At 37.4% G+C, this 22,128-nt stretch overlaps 1 protein-coding gene across 1 annotated transcript; it reads left to right on the top strand.

Annotated features, from left to right (window-relative positions):
* Positions 1-512: 512 nt before the first annotated feature.
* Positions 513-17,922, top strand: thbs2b (thrombospondin 2b). Its single transcript, XM_057359023.1, has 21 exons — positions 513-873; positions 1,154-1,326; positions 1,779-2,335; positions 2,620-2,704; positions 5,358-5,569; positions 7,561-7,795; positions 7,878-8,048; positions 8,131-8,307; positions 9,245-9,418; positions 9,585-9,712; positions 10,395-10,547; positions 10,658-10,876; positions 12,523-12,630; positions 12,715-12,874; positions 13,406-13,524; positions 13,603-13,837; positions 15,627-15,854; positions 15,946-16,217; positions 16,367-16,464; positions 16,555-16,694; positions 16,781-17,922. Exons 2-21 carry the CDS (start codon positions 1,260-1,262, stop codon positions 16,786-16,788), a joined length of 3,546 nt encoding a protein of 1,181 aa, XP_057215006.1. The 5' UTR covers positions 513-873; positions 1,154-1,259; the 3' UTR covers positions 16,789-17,922.
* The last annotated feature ends 4,206 nt before the right edge of the window (positions 17,923-22,128 follow it).

The following is a 22,128-nucleotide window of genomic DNA, read 5'->3' as shown; positions in this document are numbered from 1 at the left end:
TTGATTTTAGTCTAGACCAAATGTGCTGTTGATTTTGAACTGTAACTGTATTTATAAAGTATTTCAAAACTATTTTAAATGTATCATGTTTATGTATTTGGTATTGTGGGGACAAATGATTTTTAAATATTGTGCAATCAGTATTTTATTTAATGTATTAAAGACGAATGTGACAGAAATAAAATGAAAATGTACTGCATACTGCATATTTTGTTATTCTATATGGTGTGCAGCATCTGGCATGTGTCCAAGGACACTCCTTTTCAATATAAACTTGACATCAATCTTAGCCTTCCCACATACCTATGCTTGTAGTCTTGGTTTCACCATTTACCCCAACAGCCCCAGGCTTGATCCAGAGCAACTGGATTAGCTAAAGGAAATCCATCATGACGTGCTGTCACAGCAACAATCCAAACTTCTCCAGTCGGGTGTCTAGCCCCTCCTTCAGACCCCCTCCAGCCAATAAACACTCCCATTTGAAACCAAATATGCGCGCCCCTCATGATAAAATTCAAGAGGGATAAATTATGAGAAAGGAGCGCGTGAATGCGACGTAATCTGGATTTATCATATATCAATACTGGAATGTAAAGACATGGTTCAGTAACATCTCATGACCTAAGAATAAAAGTTGATTTACTCCATCCCTCCGTGCATCCCTCGCTTCGTGCGCGAATTTTAAACTTCGCCTTTGGGCACCGGTGGCATCTCCAGGTTTTACGCAATGACTTTTTGATTGTTTTCTCGTGCTTACCTTTGTGGAAATCGATACGGACTGGAACCAAAAGTTATATTCATCATCTACAGAAAAATCAACCTTCATTTTTGTTCGTTTTTTGTCACATTACACGGAGTTCGTCTTTGCTTCAGGTAAGGAGGTGTTTGTTGCTGTTTTAATTTCAGACGTCAACGTACTTGTTATGTAATTACATGTATAGACAACGACCTAATATGTTGCACAGTACTAAAGCTTATTAAACTGATTTATTAGATCCTCTATTCTATAAACTACAACAAATATATTATACGCAAGCTCATGCGCATGGGTTTGGGAACGGCTACGTTTTCTCCATTGCGCACGGGGCTACCCAAGGAATGGCATGCCAAATCACGCAGATTTTCAAATCTAATTGAGTTTTTTTAATGCTAGGTGTGCTGTCCTGGTTTCAGTCGAGCAGGGCCACAGTGACAGTTGATTTTACAAACGTGAACGATCAGAATTTGATAGGGATTATTATTTGGTGATATAAAGAAGAATGATCCTCAGAAGATGTCATGCCTGGTTGGCACTTTGGCTTCTGTGTGTCTCCGTGAAAACGCAAGGTAATACGTCTTTCGTTTTATCGTTTTTTCCTTAGACATTTGTGAAGTTCATATAGCAAATTTGTTTAAATGTTGTGTAGTTTTACAAAATGTGTAGTTGTTTACATTAATATAATTGTCTCTTTACTATCATTATTATATTAAATGTCTTGCCTATTAGACTACATGTATTCGCATATTAGTTAATATAATTTTGGCTACAGCCCCAACACTTTATACATTTACATTAAATAATTTGGCAGACACTTTTATCCAAAGCGACTTACATTGTATTATACTTTACATTTGATTCTAAGTATGTGCTAAGTAGGTTGATGCACATAATAGCCAGGGGTATCTTCTATAACATGCACATCTTAACACAAAGATGCATGAATGGTGTAGATAAAGTGTACATGTGACTAATGTGCCAGTGTAAAACAATGAACAAACTCATATGGCCCCCTTCCCAGATGCACAGCTGGAAGATGAAACAGTTTTTGACATGTTTGACACCAGTGGGATCACACGCAAGACTGTCGGTGTAAAGCTTTTCAAGGGTCTGGACACCGATTCCCCAGCATACCGTTTCATCCGCTTCGACCAGCTCCCCTCTATCAACTCTGCAGTGCTCCAAAAACTATTACTGCAGATACAAAACAATGAAGGCTTCATTCTGACAGCTACCCTACGGCAGGATCGCACGTCCCGTGGCACAATCCTCGCGCTGGAGGGTCCCGGAGAGCGCAGACAGTTTGAGGTCGTTTCGGATGGCCGAACCAACACTTTAGATTTGGTGTACTGGTGGGCTGATGGCTCACGCAATGTGATCTCTTTTGAGGATGTAGACCTCTCAGATTCACAGTGGAAGAACGTAACTCTTTATGTGCATGGGGAGACAGCAACTTTGTACATTGGCTGTGGGCTCATTGATAGCTTCATCCTCGATGAACCTTTCTATGAGCACCTAAGCGCCACGGGCGGCCGTTTGTTTGTGGCCAAAGGGGCCACCCGAGAAAGCCATTTTAGGGTATGTATGATGTCACTTACAGAACCCATGCATTTATGACACAATCTAGAACTTGTTCAAATACATGATATCAAGTATAGTCTAAATAGCTGTGACTAATCTGTTTTTACATTTTGCCGACTATTAGATTTAGTCAGCATTAGTGGTTTCAGGGAATGCCTATAAATTATGGCTGGTCCTCTCTAGTGTTCTGTAAATCCGACACAACTTTCCAGCTAAGGGAGATGTATGTGAACGGTTGAAATTGGCACAGGACGCCTGACAGCTGCTGATGTTTCTTTCAGGGTTTACTGCAGAATGTACGTTTTATCTTTGACACCCCACTTGAGGACATTCTGGAAAACGGCGGATGTGATCTCGGAAGCCCAGGTAGGAGGGATTTGTGAGTCTTACGATTCTTTCAACACTTTTCGCCAGCCAACTAAAAGTTGCTCCAAGAAATCAAACCTTTGGAATCGAGATGGAGTTTCGATTAATGGAAACTGCTGTGAAAACAATATATAACTTACAAGTAGAAGGAAATACGAATCCTGTCATTATTTACTCAACCTCAAGTTGTTTTAAACCACTTTGCTTTCCTTTGTGAAACACAAAAGATGTGTTCCCCGTTTGTCTTTATAATGTAATTAAAATGAATGTATCACATGCATTCTAAAAATGCTGGGTTGTTTCTGGTTGGATAAAATATGGACAAACCCAAGACTTGGGTTAAACCAAACCAAAGTTTCCTGCTGTCATGACATTTGTTCAGGAATGATTAAATCTTTTGTCCACTGCTAAAAGTTGAATGTTCATTTTTTTTTAATGTCAACGTCAGCTTGAGGTGCTGTTCATGGCTTTGGAAAGAACGGGGTCTTGAACAGGCTTTTGACATTCCTTACTCAAGTGAAGGTTTTCGGCTCCTGAAAGTTAACCTTAAAAAATAAACATTCTTAGAGGGTCTCACTCTTGTGGAGACATGAACAATCCCGACTAAAGAAATAATTAGCTTGGATTTGCATGTACTACCACAACGCTATATTTGTCTATAGAACCAACCTATCAATCCAGTGAGCCTTTAAAAATGTAATCCAATCATAATTTAGATTAAAATTTCAACAATTCTCTTCTGGTGTTGCAAGGAAGGAAGCCATATAGGTTTGGAACAACATGAGGTTGGCAGAATGATAAAGACAGAAATTAGTCATTTTTCGGTTTGTGCTCGTAATTGTAGGTGTAATTTTAAGAAACTGCAGGTTCTTTGCTCACCTGAATGAAATGACCATGTCAGAAGTAAAGCCATCATATGTGAGGTTAAATAGACGGGTCAGTAGGTCAGAAGGCCAATAAGGGAGAAGGTGCGGTGTTGATGGTAAAAGTTAAACATGAATGCAACCACATACATGTTTGCACTCCCGCATACACACACAGACACACATGTAGCCACTGGACAATTAAATGAGTTCCACAGATATAAAAACATTGCCGGCATCACATGGGATTTAGATCATGATATAGAAAACTTTTCTGTGTGCATGTTCACCGTACACCCCGCGACATCTACATATCATTTAGCCACAACTTTTGCTAAGTGGAAAAAATTCACACTACCACCTCACCCATACTTATATTATACCGTGGTCGTTCTGAACTACCTAAAAATAACTTCAAAAATGTTTGCTTCAAAAGACAGCAATTGCTGAGATAGGTCTGTGTGCCTTAAAATAGCTTGCGGTTACATGCGTGTTACATCACAGGAGCCCTCTAAACTTTTTAATTTGGCTTCCTATTACAATCTTCAAGCGTCTGAGCGCCGTGTATAAAGATTTATTGCAAACAGGTCTAGTCGGCATGCTGGGAAAACTCCCTACTGATGTACTAGTCTGCATTCTCGGTAGCCTTCAGCTATGGACAATCTTCTGTTAACACAGGTCGAATGCCTCCCTATTCCCACTGTTAATCTGTGACCTCCTGCCGAGTCCTTATTCACTGCTTCTCTTGTTTTTTGAATCATTGGTAGAAGTTTTGTGAAACAACAACTTTTCCAGATTGTGTTTATGTATCTGCAATGCTTGTACTGCATTTTGCTAGATTAATTTGTAAATGTTGTGCCATGGTTGGGATTTTTTATATGAACCTTTTTAAAACAGTCATATGTAAAGAATGGAAATAGCTACCAAGGTTGATGTGACCGTATGTACTGTAACAGTTCACTCTTTCAATGTCAAAGTCTTCAATGTCACGTTTTATAAGGCTTACAGTATATTGTTGTTGATATGTAAGAACGGTATAATCTACAGATCAGTTACCTGGTCAGTATTGCAAAATTCCCCAAGACTTTTTGATCAGGTTTTGTAGGTCTTATGTATTTATTTTCACATACTGACCAGTTGACTGTACTTTTATCTGTCTATATTACATAGTTATGTACCAAATAATAAGTGGACATGAAATATATATTTGAACTAATTTGAGATTTAAAGGGATAGTTCACCCCAAAATGATAATTTTGTCATTATTTACTCAAACTTGTTCCAAACCTGTATAAATGTTGTTGTTCTGCTGAACACATATACAAATATTTGGACGAATGTTTGTTACCCAACCGTTCTGGGGTACTATTGGCTACCATAGTAGGAGAAAATGCTACTATGGTAGTCAATGGTGCCCCAGAACTGTTTGGGTTTGCACATTCTTCAAAATATCTTTATTTGTGTTCAACAGAATAAAGAAATGTATACAGGTTTGGAAGAACTTGAGGGTGAGTAAATGAAGAGAGAATTATCATTTTGGGTGAACTATCCCTTTAAGGAGGAGTCAAGACTTCTGATGGCAGAATCTGAGTGTTTAAGATTTCAGTAAAATTGAAAGTAAGATTCAGATGATTGAAATTTCTGCATTCCACAGTACTTCTAACAAATGTAACAAATCACATAGCAAATCTAACAGATGTAATAGTTGTCCTCAAGCTGCTGAACTGACCCTCAGACCTCATGCATTAATCATAAATTCATACTTTGTTCACATTTTTTGTCTTTCCCAGTGGAGGAAAACGCAGTCAGTGAGAGCGCAGAAGTGGTGGACGTTCCATCTTCAATAGCCACCAATGTGATTGGCCAAAACACTGATGTTCCAGCCACAAGCTCCTCAGAACTGATGTGTGAACGTTCTTGTGAGGAGCTGGCCAACCTCTTCCAGGAGCTCAAGGGTCTGAGAGTTGTTGTTAGCAACCTCATAGATGGTTTGCAGAAAGTGGTGAGTCTTGCGTTGACAGATCCAGATGTATCCACTGAAAAATCCAGATCTGACCTACTTTGTTCTGTCTTTGTAATATCAAACAATAACTTAAAAAGTGTATTTGATGTGTATTTGAAGTGTTTTCATGCTTTTGGTCTTGATTTTTTTCATACTTCACCGCATTCCAGACCTAAATGAGATTAAACTTTACCTTCAGTAAATGTCTTTGAACTTTTAACTACTGTAATTGAGAAGAGACCCACAGAAGCTTCCTGCCAAATTGTTGATATAAGCTTATTTTGTCTAATGTTAAACAAACCAGAAGTCACTGCAGCGAGATTAGGTTTTTTACTGGTTCTGAGCACATAAACAGAGTAATTGGACCATAATTTGGTGTCTGCCCACATACCTGTGGCAGGAATGTGAACAATATCACTCGCTTTGTTCCAAAAACCTTGTAATCTGACTACTGGGACAACGTATTAAATCACCATTGGCATCCTTCCAACATGAATGACCTAATCCCAAAATACTTGGTTTTGGCCAGTTTAAGGCAAAACTGCACATGTGTCCTTTGCAGAAATAGAAATCCCAGAATGCATTGCCACAAGTTCAGTAAAAAAAAGACAGACATGACAAGGCAAATGTTGCACTCATATTTTATTTTATTCTGAAAAGAAGCAATACAAATAAAAAATCCCAGTTGTTTTATCTGCAGTACATTTCTATGCTTATTTGTATCTGTAGATTAGTAACATAATGTGAAATACAGTAGACTTGTAGACTTGCTGCCCATTATAAATCATCACTGTCGAACTGATAGCTCGTTCTCCATTTTTCATGAATCATTATGCACCGATATATCGTCCAATAACACAATGTAACAATTTTTGTTTTGCTTTAATTTTACTGTATATTTATGAAGTTCGTCATGCTGCATACGAATATCACATTTTTGTATTATTACTCGTATGCAGAAATGACAAGGTACTGGCATAACACTGAGCTCAAAACAACAATTTAACATAACAGTTACTAAAAATGAGTCGTCCAAAACTTCAGAAGTGCACATTTGATCATTTTTGTTTTTTATGACTAATACTGTCCTCACGAACCAAGTTTCTGACTGTGACAAATGGAAAATAATTTTGAAAATTTGCACAGTTTTTGTTTATTTGCAGTATACTGATATATCGTAATTAATTATATAAGATAAAAAATTATTTGAGCTAATATGTACACTAAAACATTGATGCTACATGAAAATAAATATTACCACAGTAATTAACACCACAGAATTAAACAAGAACCATAAAAAGGTCGGTCGAAACAAAAATGTGTTACAATGTGTAATCTGGATTGGTCGATAAAAGCAATTTTCACACTGTTTAAAACAGCCGATAAGCAGGGCTGAGACATCCTGTCGATGAGGAGAGGACAAGAAAATGCAAAATATTTGTGCTCTGTATAGAAAATGTTAAGAAACATCACCAGTTTGATGTTCAATATTAATAGTCATTATATGAATTAATACCATTCAGAAAGTTATGAAATATTAATGTAATCCTCAGAATCTGCATTGGCAGATATCACTCTGAATAATCAATAAAAATAAAAATAAAAATAAAGGAATTTATTTTTGGTGTGCCTCTAATCATTACTATTGGTCACCCTTCATGGGTTTTACAAATATTAAACCAGTAAAAGTATTAAAAAGGCTTGTCAACTTTGACAACACAGTGTTTAAGTTTTTAAAAAAATGCAGTGTTTTTTTCTTCACTTCCTGTAAAGTGGCAGTTTTAGAGATACAATCTTTCAGTCTGACATCGATGATATCCATGGCAACAAGGGAGGGAAGTTTTGGAATAACCATATGTAACAAGTCATAGCTATTCTGACTGATGGTTATGTTTGATTGCTCAAAGACAAGTATTTAGACTTTCCATGCAGTGATTTTCCTTGAAAGAAGATGGACTGTTGTGTAATTTATTTCAAACTGAATTTTTCAGACGGAGGAAAACACGGCGATGAAAGAGGCACTAAATAAGATGCAGAACCCATCTGAGCAAAGCATGTGTTGGCAAGACGGCCGTCTGTTTGAAGATAAAGAGGACTGGATTGTGGATAGCTGCACTAAATGTACCTGCCAAGAAGGAAAAGTTGTTTGTCGTCAAATCACTTGTCCTCCAGTGGCATGTGCCAATCCATCCTTCATCGACGGGGAATGTTGTCCGGTTTGCCTTCGTAAGTACAGACGAATGCAAATGGATACATTTCGTTTATTCGTCCACTTTGTTATGTTTTTTATTTATTTATATCTTTCCAGCAATGGACAGTGAGGACGGCTGGTCTCCTTGGTCGGAGTGGACACAATGCACAGTCACATGTGGAAGTGGCACCCAGCAGCGGGGTCGCTCTTGTGATGACACCAGCAACACGTGCGCTGGACCCTCCATTCAGACACGCAAGTGCAGTTTGGGAAAATGTGACCGCAGAGGTACAAATACAGCACTGTATGTGTTTTATTGTTAAAGTCATACTTTTGGACTTTTAAGACCTGTTGTGTTTTGCACACTCAGTTCGTCAGGACGGAGGCTGGAGCTTATGGTCTCCCTGGTCGTCCTGCTCTGTGACGTGCGGAGAGGGTCTGATCACGCGCATCCGCCACTGTAATGCCCCAGTTCCACAGAGAGGTGGAAAAGACTGTGAAGGTGATGGACGAGAGACACAGAGCTGCCAGACGGAGCCTTGCCCGGGTGAGTATGGCGATCCAAAAATGCCAAAAATTCAACCCCAAATTAAAGCTCAACCGCACACATCCACCCCTGCTGTTCAGATCTGAACTGGAAAAAACAATCCGTGCGTGATGTCATTTCTTCCAGAGCTTATGTTATCATTAGAGCAGGGAGGGGACAGAAATCGCTGGCAATTAAAATCAGGGGATTATGGGATAGGTACTTATGACATGCACAATGAATGAGATTCACCACTGAGACGCAACAGATGACTGAAATCACCCTGGAATTTCTTGTATGTTGAGGATTTTGCTTGCATTTTACAGGAGAGAGATATGTGAGCATTTATGTGTTATTTCCACATTAGCAAGCATTGGTTAAGCGCTCAGAGTGTGAAGTAGTAATGCTATTGCGAAATATAACATGGGGTTTCGGTAAAAATCTAAAATGAATGATTTCAGGCATTTAAAAAAATAAGGTCGTCAACTTTGATATTTACCTGGTTTCATTAGTCTGTTACATCAACAATTCTATGCAGGTTGCATTTAAGCATGTTGTGTTCTTTTAAAACTTTATGTTAATTTTTTACTATGCCATTTGCTTAAATTGAAAAATAACACAATAAAACTTAATAATGATCTGTTTAAATAAAGACGAAACTAAATCCCAAGCACATGGACTTATTCACATTAAAAATGTTGCCTAAAATGTTACATTATTAAATGTATCAATACAAAAAAATGTACACTTCGTTTGAAATAAAGACAAAACTAAATCCCAAGCACGTGGACTTATTCACATCAAAAACGCTGCCTTGAACTTCACATTATAAAATGCATCAATTCAAAAAATGTAAATTTCAGAAAACAGATGCCTATAGGTGACTATGAACTGTGTATTTGACTATAATATGGCATACAGGACTATAACTCAACATTGCATTTACATCTCTGTATAGTTGATGGTGGCTGGGGACCATGGTCTCCTTGGGCAGCATGCTCGGCAACATGTGGAGGGGGTCTGAAGAGCCGTGTTAGAGAGTGTAACAGCCCCGCTCCACAGCACGGAGGAAGGAAATGTCTCGGAGACGCCATTGAGAATGATGTGTGCAACCGACAGGAGTGCCCTGTTGGTAAGAAATACTACGCAGATTCTTTAACAAAAAGAAGATGATATAAAATCCTAAAATCTGAGATAAGATCCTTATGGTTGTGGAAAGAAATAAATTTTTTTAAAAATGTGTTAGCGTTACACACAAAAGAGAAACAGTTGTGTGAAGTGTTGGGTTGATTTCACAGATAGCTGTCTTTCAAACCCTTGTTTTGCCGGAGTTGAGTGTAGCACGGCCTCCGATGGATCCTGGGAGTGCGGGCCCTGCCCTAACGGTTTCCGTGGCAACGGAACGTTCTGTGAAGACGTCAATGAGGTCAGCTTGATTAGATCAGAATAATTTGTGGTACTTGCTAAGTCAAGTACAGTTATTACTATTGCTGAGAAGAACATATGTATTCAACTTTGTTTCTCATCCAGCACAGTTTAGACAAAATTAGACCTCAGATCTTAAGATTTGTTGGCAAAGTTTCCTTTTTTGATTTTTTTGAGTTTGATTTTTTACTTAAGATGTATAACTGGAGCAGAGTAAAGGCTGAAAAATATACTGAACCCAGACATTTACGTTTAGTGAAAGTTCACCCCAAAATAAAAGTTCTGTCATCATTTACTCACCCTCTTGTTGTTTTAAACCTTTATGACTTTTTTTCTTCTGCAGAACACAAGATATAAAAAACGCTGGTAAACGAATAGCGTCGGCACCCCTTTACTTCTATTGTATGGACACAAAACCAATACATGTGAATGGGTGCCAGTTAACAACTAAATATCTTTTTTTGTGTGTGTTCTGTGGAAGAAAGAAAGTCAAATGGGTTTGAAATGACAAGAGGGTGAGTAAACGATGACAGAATGTTAATGTTTTGGTGAACTGTCACTTAAATATATGCAATCACAGCCAAATCTAAAGACATGAATTTGGCTCTTTAAATATAACAAGTCTATCTTGTTAATAATCCTCATTCTCTCTTGTCTTTCTCTTTCTATGTTGTGGTGCGCAGTGTGATATGGTTTCAGATGTGTGTCATAAGGTGGGTGGCCTACAGCAATGTGTAAACACTGATCCTGGATTCCACTGTCTACCCTGCCCCCCGCGCTACAAGGGGACTCAACCCTACGGGATGGGAGTCGAGTCAGCTAAAACCAACAAACAGGTCAGTCATCTCATATAACACCCAGCACAGACACCTTTATAGTTATCTCAATGTTGAGGTTGTGTTTGAACGTTATGGTTGTTAAATATAGTTTCATTTTTTATGAGTAGGTGTGTGAGCCCTACAACCCCTGCAAAGACAACAGCCACAGTTGCCACAAGTATGCAGAATGCATCTTCCTTACTCACTTCAGCGACCCCATGTACAAGTGCGAGTGTCGCATTGGGTATGCTGGAGATGGCATCATATGCGGAGAGGACTTTGATCTGGATGGATGGCCCAATCAGGATCTTGTGTGTGGAGCCAATGCCACCTACCACTGCAAGAAGGTACTACATAACGCAACATTATCTAGAGCTGTTGACCTGTTGTGTCTGGTTATTTGTGCAAATGTATAGAACTGCAAATACAGCAGCGGAAAAAAAAATATATATATATATATAATCAGCATTTCTAGTTGTATTGTGGCCATTCCAGTGCAGTGTCTGTTGAATTTTAATAAAATCAAACCTCAGGAGTTTGACAAAGTCATCCAACAGCTCATTCACTCATGAAAACTGTGATAAAAAATCAAGGTTATCACATAAAAAAATATGTTTAACTTTTCTGAATGTACAAATATTACAAATATGTATTGCTTAAATGTTAATAAGAGTATTTGAGGTCTGAAAAAATACAGAGCATCTTTTCTGTTATTTTGACCTGGTTCTCCAGTTTTCATTTTCTGCTAATAAATGCAAATAGAAACTATGTTTTTATTTGAAATTTGGTCAAAATATTGTTAGTAGTTCACAGAATGAAGCAAAAATTACCTAAGCACATACCTATAAATAGTGAATTCAGAAAAACGTAAAAAATTACTTATTTTATTTTTTTCACAGCTGTATATGGATTCAAAACAACAAAAAGTTAAAATGTGCGATTTAATTTTTTAAAAATTAAAACTTACAACAAAAAAGGAAATATGGTCATATGAAATTTTGTTTACATGTGGCATTATTTCTAGGTCATTTTACAAACAAGAAAATGTGTGAAATTAAACATGTTTGCTCCGATGTAGAAAAGGTCACATTTCCTGGCTTCCAATAAAGCACACAAATGCTCTTTGGAACATTTTTTGTCAATCTGGAATAACACAGATCATGGTTTTGCGCAAATTTGTGGGGTTCACTTTACCTCAACTTTTATTGCTTATAACATAGGCCTAATTTGTAATAAATACAATTGTTAAATTAGCACTTTCACTAGTGGTTTTAGACTTTTGGATCCAGTTGTATGTTTACCAACAGATTTTCTCATCAGTTCAATGCTAAACAGTAGAGCTTTGAATTTTGTGGTCTCTTTGGCTGAACATTTTTATTTTAATTTAATAGGAGCCAGACCTTAAAGTTTAGCTATGATCCGGTGACTGCTATGAGAAGTTTGCTAAGAAATATAAAACGGAAAGAAATATAGTTTAGTCTTAATAAAGCCCACAGGACAATGGCATCAAGTCAGGCATGGACCCAGAGATCATTAAATAAAGGAATGTTTTGAGTCGGCTGAATGTTTACCGTGTGTTATGCCTTTCGGAATCATATATTTTATATAAACGTCTCAGTGGTGGAGTTTGTAGAAGAGGACGGGACACACATTAAATAATGACATCATTCTTCTCCTATGATGGATAATTGCTTGATTGTGTCATGATACACCGCGGAGAAAAACCAGGACCACAATCTGCAAGACATCACCGTGCCGAAGCAAAGAGCCAAGAGAAAAGCAATAACGAAAGCATAATATATGTGCACGTCACGAATAAAAGAAAATATTGGTGGAATCGAGAACTCATAAGAGAGAAAGCATGAATATCTGACATCTGTACAGTATATGGTTTATTTGATATGTGCAACTTTTATCGTCATGTGATTTCTCCAGATCTTTCACATGGTTTATGAAGCAAGTGTGTAATAAACATCTTTGGTGATCTCTGCAGGATAACTGCCCGACTCTTCCCAACTCTGGTCAGGAGGATTTGGATAATGATGGGCAGGGAGATGCATGTGACAAAGACGATGATAATGATGAAATTATGGACGAAAGGGTGAGTCAGCTTAAGTTTATGGACCATATTGTCACATGAAATATGTGCAGTATTCATATAAATGCATGTGTGACATCCTTCCAGGACAACTGTCCTTTGATGTACAACCCCAGGCAGTATGATTATGACAAGGATGATGTTGGAGATCGCTGTGATAACTGTCCCTATGAACACAACCCTGCACAGACCGACACGGACAACAACGGCGAAGGGGACGCCTGCGCTATTGATATAGATGGAGATGGTATAAAAGATGGCTTTGATATTCTTCCATATGATTCTGATTCTATTTCTGATTGTGTTAAAGGTCCAGTGTTTATTTTTTTGTAGGATCTATTGACTGAAATGGAATATAATATACATAACTATGTCTTCAGAGGTGTATAAAGACCTTACATAATGAAGCGTGATGTTGTTATTACCTTAGAATGAGCTATTTCTATCTACATACACCGCGGGTCCCCTTACAAGGAATTCGCCATGTTGTTTCTACAGTAGCCCTAAATGGACAAACTCCTCTACAGAACGCATTTCGTAAATACGTTATCTCCTTCGGCAAAGAAGCAAAAACGTGACGACATATACTGTAGTTCTGTGTCAGCCACCGTAATGCTTCGAAAGGGAGGGGGAGCGGTGGAGTGAGCTGTTGGTTGCAATTCGCAACCTAACTGCTAGATACCGCTAAATTTAATACACTGGACCTTTAAGTCAAATGACTCTAATCGATCAGACTGCAACAAGAGATACGCGACTTTTCCTTTTTTTTCCTTTTCAGAAATTCTTAACACACAAGACAACTGCCCTTACGTTTACAACACAGACCAGAAGGACACGGATTTAGATGCCGTTGGTGACCAGTGTGATAACTGCCCCTTAGTCCACAACCCACAGCAGGTATGGCAGAATCCAGAAACCGAGTCTTTTTTCAGTTCAAACATCTTATATAATCATGTCACCATCGTGTTTCCGTAGACGGATGTAGATAATGATCTCGTTGGGGACCAGTGCGATGACAACCAGGACATAGATGAAGATGGACATCAAAATAACATGGATAACTGCCCATACATATCCAACGCTAACCAAGCTGACCACGATGGAGATGGGAAAGGAGACGCTTGCGATCACGATGATGATAATGACGGCATCCCTGATGATCGAGATAACTGCAGACTGGTTCCCAACAAGGACCAATTGGACTCTGATGGTAATCATTTAAACCACCACTTTTGTATCTCTTATAATACTGTTGGATTCATAATTTGTTTTCTAAAGCAACAGTTAACGCACAAAAAAAACAATTATTACTCAGTCTTATGTTGTTCCTTCCAAACATGTATGAAACCTGTACCAATCCTTCTTCCATTGAACACAAAAAAATTATAAGTATTAATAATAAATATATGTTTTCTATAATAAATATAATAATAATACTTTATATTATTATTATAAATACTGTATATGCTTTATTTTATTAAGAGTAATGTAAATTCTTAATAATAATCATAAAAGTAATCATAATAGCAATAAAAATAAATTTAAATTCAAGCATCAAAAATTATGCCAAAGCACCAAAAAGATATGCAACTTAAATACATATATCATATACGTACATCACATCATATAATGTGTAAAATGTATTAGATGTATGAAAGTTTTACCTTATTTTTATTCCTTTTTTGCGACCTGCTTCCTTCATCTTAATTGCATAGAAAATCGTGACCAGTGACCATAATTCAAATTCCTTTTAGGAAAGAAAGTAAGTTTTGCGGGTTTGGCTCAACATGAGAGTGAGTAAATTTTGACAGAATTTACATTTTTCATTGGCCTGTTGCTTGTGTGAGAAAAAGGAACCAACATAATTACAGTTTACAGTGAGAACAGTAATATATGTTTATAAATTGGCTCAGACAACGTTTATTTAAGTTTTTGTTGACTGTGTGACTCTGGCATAAAGAACGTGTTCAGCGTGTTTAATAAATGATATCAGGCACTGAAGCATCATGTGAACACTTTCTCTGCAGATCCTCAAGTGATAAATAACATCTAGAATTTCCCTTTGGGTCTCTCGCACCTGTTTGTTTTAATGCGCAATCCTGCCTTCAATTTCTGTGTCGTGCAAGCCTCTGTTGTTTTGGACATGCTTCATATTTCCTATGAGTGTCTTCCAAGAAACTGTCCAATAAAAAGAAAATCAAAGAGAAGGCATGAAAAGCAGGCCGATAAGAGATTCGTAAATGTCTTGCTGGCATCAGAAATGCAGAAGAGAAATGCGTTCTGGGTTGGTTCTCTCTCTGAGCTTAATGTGTTTTATGAGGTATTTCAGACAGATACACACGGTTTGACGTTAAACCTAAATGCTAAAATAAGTTCTCTGTTGACAGGCCATGCGTACTGTTTGGGCTCTTTCTATACAAAGTAGATTTGAAATTTAAGTGGGGTAAAATTGACCCTGGCGTTCCAAAGGGTTTTCAGCGTCTCTCACACTCTCCAAGTGTTAGTTGAAGCTGTCACGGTCTAACGGGAGAATGGAGATCCTTGAGTTTATTTTGGCTTGGAAAGTAGTGTCTGAAGCTTTGGGAAAAAGCATTGTTTTTCATCTTTCCAAATGGAAAAATACCTCTTGGCAAGGACTTTACTGTGATGCCAGTGGCCTGCAGATTAAATGGTGAAACGATGTGAAGCTTAGATTTAATTTTCTGCGTCAGTGCATTTTGAGTAATTTATGAAGAGGTTCTACCAAGAAAAGTGTACAGTATACGGCTTTATATGACCTTATAAGCACACAAGCACATGAGTATTTGAATTCCCTACCTCAACACTTAACCGCATATTTAATGGACAATATTCCACCCTAATGTTCTTAAAGGATTATAGACAGCATGACATTTTGTGAAGCTGCTTTAAAACAAAATATATTGAATGTAAAACTTGTAAGGCTTATAAATAAACATGTTTTATTCATGCTTACTTATGACGATCTTATTTTACATCAGGGGACGGTCGTGGCGATGCCTGCGAGAACGATTTTGACAACGACAGCGTTCCGGATATCTTTGATGCGTGTCCGGAAAACAATGCCATCAGCATCACCGACTTCCGGAAGTTTCAGATGGTTCACCTTGACCCCAAGGGGACCACGCAGACTGACCCCAACTGGGTGGTTCGAAACCAGGGCAAAGAACTTGTGCAGACAGCCAACTCTGACCCTGGCATTGCCGTGGGTAAGTGACGAGTGCCAGTATGAACAATTCCATATTATGTCTCCAAAGTACAAAATTTTTGCTGATTTCTAATCTTTTTGCACCTTAACAGGATTTGATGAGTTCAACGCTGTGGATTTTAGTGGCACCTTTTACGTCAACACCGACCGGGATGATGACTACGCAGGTTTCGTGTTTGGATACCAGTCTAGCCGACGTTTTTACGTAGTGATGTGGAAACAGATCACACAGACGTACTGGGAAGACAAACCCTTCAAGTCCTTTGGCATCTCCGGTGTGTCCCTGAAGGTAGTCAATTCCACCACAGGAACTGGGGAAATACTACGCAATGCTTTATGGCACACAGGCAACACCAAGCAACAGGTGAGCGTTTCCTTCACTTTTAACAGTTCTGACAGCTTCCTTTTTTATGCCATTACAAGCAATAAACTCTCCAGTAAATTCAAACGATTCAAGGTATTGCTCAGACGTAGATCTTAAAATGATGGATGACTTTACCATGCATCATTTAGGTGCGCACTCTGTGGCACGACCCCAAGAATATCGGCTGGAAAGACTATACCGCCTACCGCTGGCATCTCATCCACAGACCAAAGACCGGCTTCATTAGGTACAGACTCTACTAAATATGAGTTATTCCAAATATATGTGTTTGTTTTAACTCAGTTTAATTATACTCTGTATCTTTGTTTTCCTCTAGAGTCGTTGTTTATGAAGGCAAGCAGATTATGACAGATTCGGGTCCCGTTTATGACAAGACGTTTGGCGGGGGGAGACTTGGATTATTTGTTTTCTCACAGGAGGCCGTCTTTTTCTCGGACCTTAAATATGAATGTAGAGGTAAAACAAATTTGATTTCTTTAAAGAATAAAATAATGATGTCAGTATTGATCTTTCTCTTTTCTGTCTTTCTATCTTTTTTGCAGATAATTAAGACGGATCCGAGTATTTACTCTCATTGATTTTATCAAAGCCAAATCAGATGAATGTTTCTTCAAATAGTGACCTTATAAAAACTTACATGCAAAGTGCCATCAAGAAGTAAACATGCGTTGCATGGACAACAACAAAGAAGAATCCTTAGTTTGGTCAGACAAAATCATTCCTTTAAGTCCTCAGTTAATGGTTGCACAAAAATCTTTAATGCTACAATGTGTCCTGCCATCTTGAATATTAACTCTTGTGTTAAGGGTTTATAGTTTTTCATTTTACAATATTTAGTCTTCATACAGTATGTGTGTTTTTAGTTATTCTTATGGAGAGAACTTAACGCAATAGAGTTTTTAAGAGCCTTTAGGGGAGATGTATCATATTCAGACCTTTACTTCTATCTACTGTAACTTATTTGTCTTTTTTTCTGTGCATTAGAATTTAGTTGACATTTCTTTTGTATTTCCTCTTGCTGACAAATTGTAAATACTTATTTATTTGTTTACATTGACATTTTTGAAAGGTTGTTCTGAGTATGTTATCATATTGCATTCATGATCATAATACAGTAAGGCTCGTAATTGGTCACTACTGTATCTACAAGTGAATGTGAAGAGAGAAAGTTAGTTTTAGTAGTGTTAAAAGCATTAGATTTATTAGATATGTGTTTTTGTACAGAACCTACAAGGAATATAGCCAGCGCTTAACATTCACTTCCCCAGTAAGACTTACAGTTTTCATATGTATAATAGTGATAAACCAATGTCATTCATCTATGATTTATATATTCCATTAACATCGAGGGGAAGGACAATTCAAGAAACACCAGTGATATAATTTTTTTGTAATGAGCTGATAGTGGAACATGATCTGCATTTACATTCTTTGAACTTACACTTGTTTCATTTCAGTTTTTTCCATTCACAGCATTTCATGACGACTTCATTCTTCGATTGTATAGATTCAGGATTCATTTACAGTGTATGGCTTGCTGCTAGTCACATTTTTAAGGAATCATAATTGTTTGTATTCATTGACAAACAGTTGTTCGATATTCTATCACTCATATCTATTGGCAAAATTGTGATGAAATTACTTCTGTCAATAAAATTATATACTGTACACAAACTACATTTTTAGATACATTTTCTTAATTTTGTTTTGTTATATATTTTTATTTTGCACTTCAAAATAAAATACACAAGTACAGCATTGTTTTTATAAAGAAGAAAAACATGTACATTTATTTTTATTTGCCTATTTGGACGTTTCAGAGTTTTGTTTTCATTTGATTTCATTGTTTCATTTTTCTTTTGAATTAATTTTATTTTTTTATTTTAATTTTCATGTTTATTTTAGTTTAAAGGGGTCATATGACACGGCTAAAACGAATATTATCATTTGTTTTAGATGTAATGAAATGTGTATACACGATTTAAGGTTCAAAAACACTGTATTTATACCGTGCATGTTTGTATGCATCTTTGCCCCGCCTCTCTGAAACGCGCAGATTTTTTACAAAGCTCATCGCTCTGAAAGGCGAGGTGTGTAGTGATTGGTTGAATACTGCAAGCGTGTGACGGAAATGTAACGCCTCTTAATTTGGGTGGTCTTAGTCAAATCATACCACGAACTGACGTAGATTTGTGGGGGTGTGGTTACACGAGGCGTTTTCAGGCAGGTCTGGGTGAGCATTCGCTTTTAGATAGAATGCATCTTTTGTTCCGACACTTTAATATTAGCAATTTTACGTGTCTAATACATGCATTAGCATCTTATAACACACCAAAGACACAGAAAAACACGTATTTGCGCCATATGACCCCTTTAATTTTAGCACTTTTGCTATGTACCTTTTCATTTTGTTAGTATCCATTTTAAATATTGCTATTTAAACGTTATTTAATTTTAGTTTTAGCTTTAGTTTTTTTTTTACCATTTTCAGTTAATCATTTTAGTGCCTCAACTTTTACTTTTAATAGTTTATTGTTGAGGCAACATTTATAGTTTGTTTACTTTAAGTTTATTAAGTAATATTTAGACCAATATTTTATTCAATTTCAATTAACAGAACTGTTTTATTAGTTTTAGTTTTAGTAAACTATACTAAGCGTATTCAAAAGGATAAGCCAAATATCCATAATTAATCATGAAAGCAGTGGTGAAAAAGTAATCAGAATAAACAATATTTTGGGCAAAAGATATCAATTCTAATGTATCTTCGTTATATTCTATTCCATAGACATGTATTTTTGGGCATGAAGCCATATGAATTCATATTATAAGCTATTGAGGTGTACAGTTTAAATGAGTGCTTTAATTGACTAATGCAAACAGAGGCACAGACCGATTAAATCTGTTCTGAATCACTTACCATATCCAGTTTTGGTAGTATTCTCTCCCTTCATCCGCTGATCCATTGGAACATTAAAAAACAGTGCTTGTTGGAATTAAAAAGGCATGCTGGCCTCCAGAAATGCTTCTCTCTGAATGAATGCCCACTTTTCAATGCTTTCAGATGCTGCAGAGTGATCTACGGCATTCGAAGGGTCATCTGGCAGCAATACGCATGTGCGAGTGTTTTTTTATGCAACACTATAATGAGGGGTAATTAAGGGGAAGTGCCGTGCTAAATCTAATGATCAGGCCACAGCAACTGGAAAACAGAAGACTGGTAACAGAGGCATGCATGCGGAGGATTTCATGATGCCTCATGAAATTTTAGAACTGTAGAGAACAACCTTAAACATGTCAAACTTGCAATTGATGCCCATAAATAAAACATTTTCTTTACATTTTAAAGCTCGGTTGTTGTATTATTTAGAGTAAAACAGATCTGGCTGTGCTCACGGTTCAGTGCAAAGCCTATCACAGAACGTTATTTGTCTGCCACAGTTTCATCTGTAGGACACTGAACAGGGTGCGTCATGAGGAGTTCAACTCAGAGTTAGAAGAGTTCTCAGAGGAAGCTTCTAAGAAGTTATTAAACTTAAGCTCCCGTTTCTGGAAAGAGCCTTTGTAAGTGCAATATTTTGTTTGATTTAAGCACCTAAATAATAAAAACGAAACGTTTGAGAGATTGCAGACGTAGTAGATCGCAGTGTTCCTTACTGTCCTGAACAGCTCACTGGGTTTACGGCTCTTGGATTGGAACTACATGTGGGCTGAGGTGAAATATTACCCTTAAAGGTATTACTAAAAGCAATTGATTTAATAACACTGAACAAAACTGAAAACCGTAAAACATACTTTTGTCTCAAATTATATAGTATGAAAATTTCTGGGATTTACATTAGCTACACAAATCTGCAAAGCAAAAATTTATTACGTTTGGTCAAATGACCTCAGAATTGACGACATTGCGTGGATCAGTTTGGTTTCAAAGTGTATAGAAATATGTTTTGAATAGGGTTATTATTGCTTTTTGATGTTTTAGTCATTTCTTTTCATTGGATAAATTCACAGTTTAGTAGCTTGCTGCATTTTCATGCACCAAAACTAACTAAATAGATCTACTGTAAATACTCTTATTGCCACTAAAAGCACCTGTTGTTTCTTCTTTGAGCCCATCCAATGGTGAATCCTGCACACAACTCTGATCTGTTCCTGAATTTGATATTGGTCGAAGAATCAATGGTTCAGAAGTGCAGTGTGAGAAGATTCACATTAACTTGGGCGAATTGTGTAACCATGAGATGTGTCACAATACGCACAAGGTCGATCAACTCAAGAGCAACATTTTCCAAAAACCAGCCTTGGAAAATCATTGTGGGTCAAAAGTATGCCGAAAGACAAAACTTCTATAACATCAGTATGTTTTTAAATGGGTTTGTCTGCTTATGTTGTCATTCGTGTTCCAGCAGGAGTAGAATGCACAAGAGTAATGGACCATGGCAAAATAGATGGAGCTTGGAGAACGTTCCAATGCGTTCAAGCATCCTTAATGTGCAGCCGTCTGCATGGTGCATTTCCTCTCGAGCCCAAAAAGGACAACCTGCAAACTTCATTTTATTATAACCACCCCTTAAAAAAATATCACTTTCATCCGATGAGCGGCAGGAGGATTTGCAGAAGCCAAGTGGATAAGAAAACATTTTCCATCCAATGTTTCTTCTAATTCCTTTGCCGAAACACCAGCTGTCCCTATGCGCCAAGATGGGGCCATGTTGCAGTAAAAGTTCTTCTATGGAAATTAGCGGCAAAGTTTGGGGTTTATAAACTGCTATATCTTCTGCACATAAAGAATGCTGTGATTGCATAAACAACGAGACAATGTAGTGATGTAATGTGGGCTACTTCATTGTTTTTCAGTGACCACACAGTTTGGCTGTTGAACGGACTGATGAATGAACATTGCACGAATGTTCCTCAAAGGAACACCCAATGGAGACTCACAATTCTTTAATGGCATTACAGAGACCAATGAAATCATAAACCATAAGCTCATGTTCATATATTAATAACCAATTAGCACATTAAGGATGGAGAACTTACGTTCTGCTATTTGTGTCCGTAAATAAAGCTTTCCTGTGGCTCAGTGGTTAGAGCATAAGGTCATGGTTTTTTTTTGGATAAAAGCGTCTGCCAAATGCATAAATGTAAATTCCTCATGGCCAAAAAGAACAGCTTGTTCCAAAGACACCCGTAGAGGAACTGATTTGTCAACAGTACAACAGTAATCGCTATAGGGCTGCTCATTGAGCGCTCAATTGTATTGGCTTGCCCATCTGTGCCCACCAATTTCTAAGCAATCGAAGCTTTGCCAGATGAATAAATGTCCTGACCCAGAAACATCAAAACTGTTGTCCAAATACGAAAAACAGCCATCATTAATAACCTTCATTAATCATATTTTGCTGACAGCCAGGCTCACTCTTTTAACTAAGAAGGTCTTGGAAAGAGGGATTGGGCTTGACATTATTATTTTACTTGAATCCAAAAGTCAAAAAATGGCTTTCTCATGTTTACATATAAACAACACTGCATGGTCTTCATCAAGACTGCATGTCAAAATACATGCCGTTCTGTTTGAGAAACCAACAAAGTTTGGTTGTGATTCAAAACATCTAGTATGCCCAAGAGCCCATTAACAAATCTTAAGCACATGGAAAAATCTCGTCCGTTTCATTCATTCATGAATAAAGGTGTAAGTCATCCACAAAGGTAACATGCTCATTTTAAATGTGTTTGATGTTAGTGCAAACAAGTTAATCAAAACCAGCAGTCTGACTTCATAGCTGGCAGTCAGAAAATGATGAATTAATCCTGCACGGGTGCCAGCTTCAATGTTCTGAAGACGGGGTGACCATGGGCATTAATTTCTGTACACAGTACAGATGCACCC

The sequence above is a fragment of the Triplophysa rosa genome, linkage group LG18, assembly GCF_024868665.1.
Source record: "Triplophysa rosa linkage group LG18, Trosa_1v2, whole genome shotgun sequence".
Classification (NCBI taxonomy): domain Eukaryota; kingdom Metazoa; phylum Chordata; class Actinopteri; order Cypriniformes; family Nemacheilidae; genus Triplophysa; species Triplophysa rosa.
This window is presented reverse-complemented; position numbering and strand designations above follow the sequence as displayed.

Coding starts and splice junctions, on each gene's coding strand:
- thbs2b (XM_057359023.1), top strand. CDS start 1,260: ATGATCCTCAGAAGATGTCATGCCTGGTTGGCACTTTGGCTTCTGTGT. Junction 7,796..7,877: donor ATGTTGTCCGGTTTGCCTTC/GTAAGTACAGAC, acceptor ATATCTTTCCAG/CAATGGACAGTGAGGACGGC. Junction 8,308..9,244: donor CCAGACGGAGCCTTGCCCGG/GTGAGTATGGCG, acceptor ATCTCTGTATAG/TTGATGGTGGCTGGGGACCA.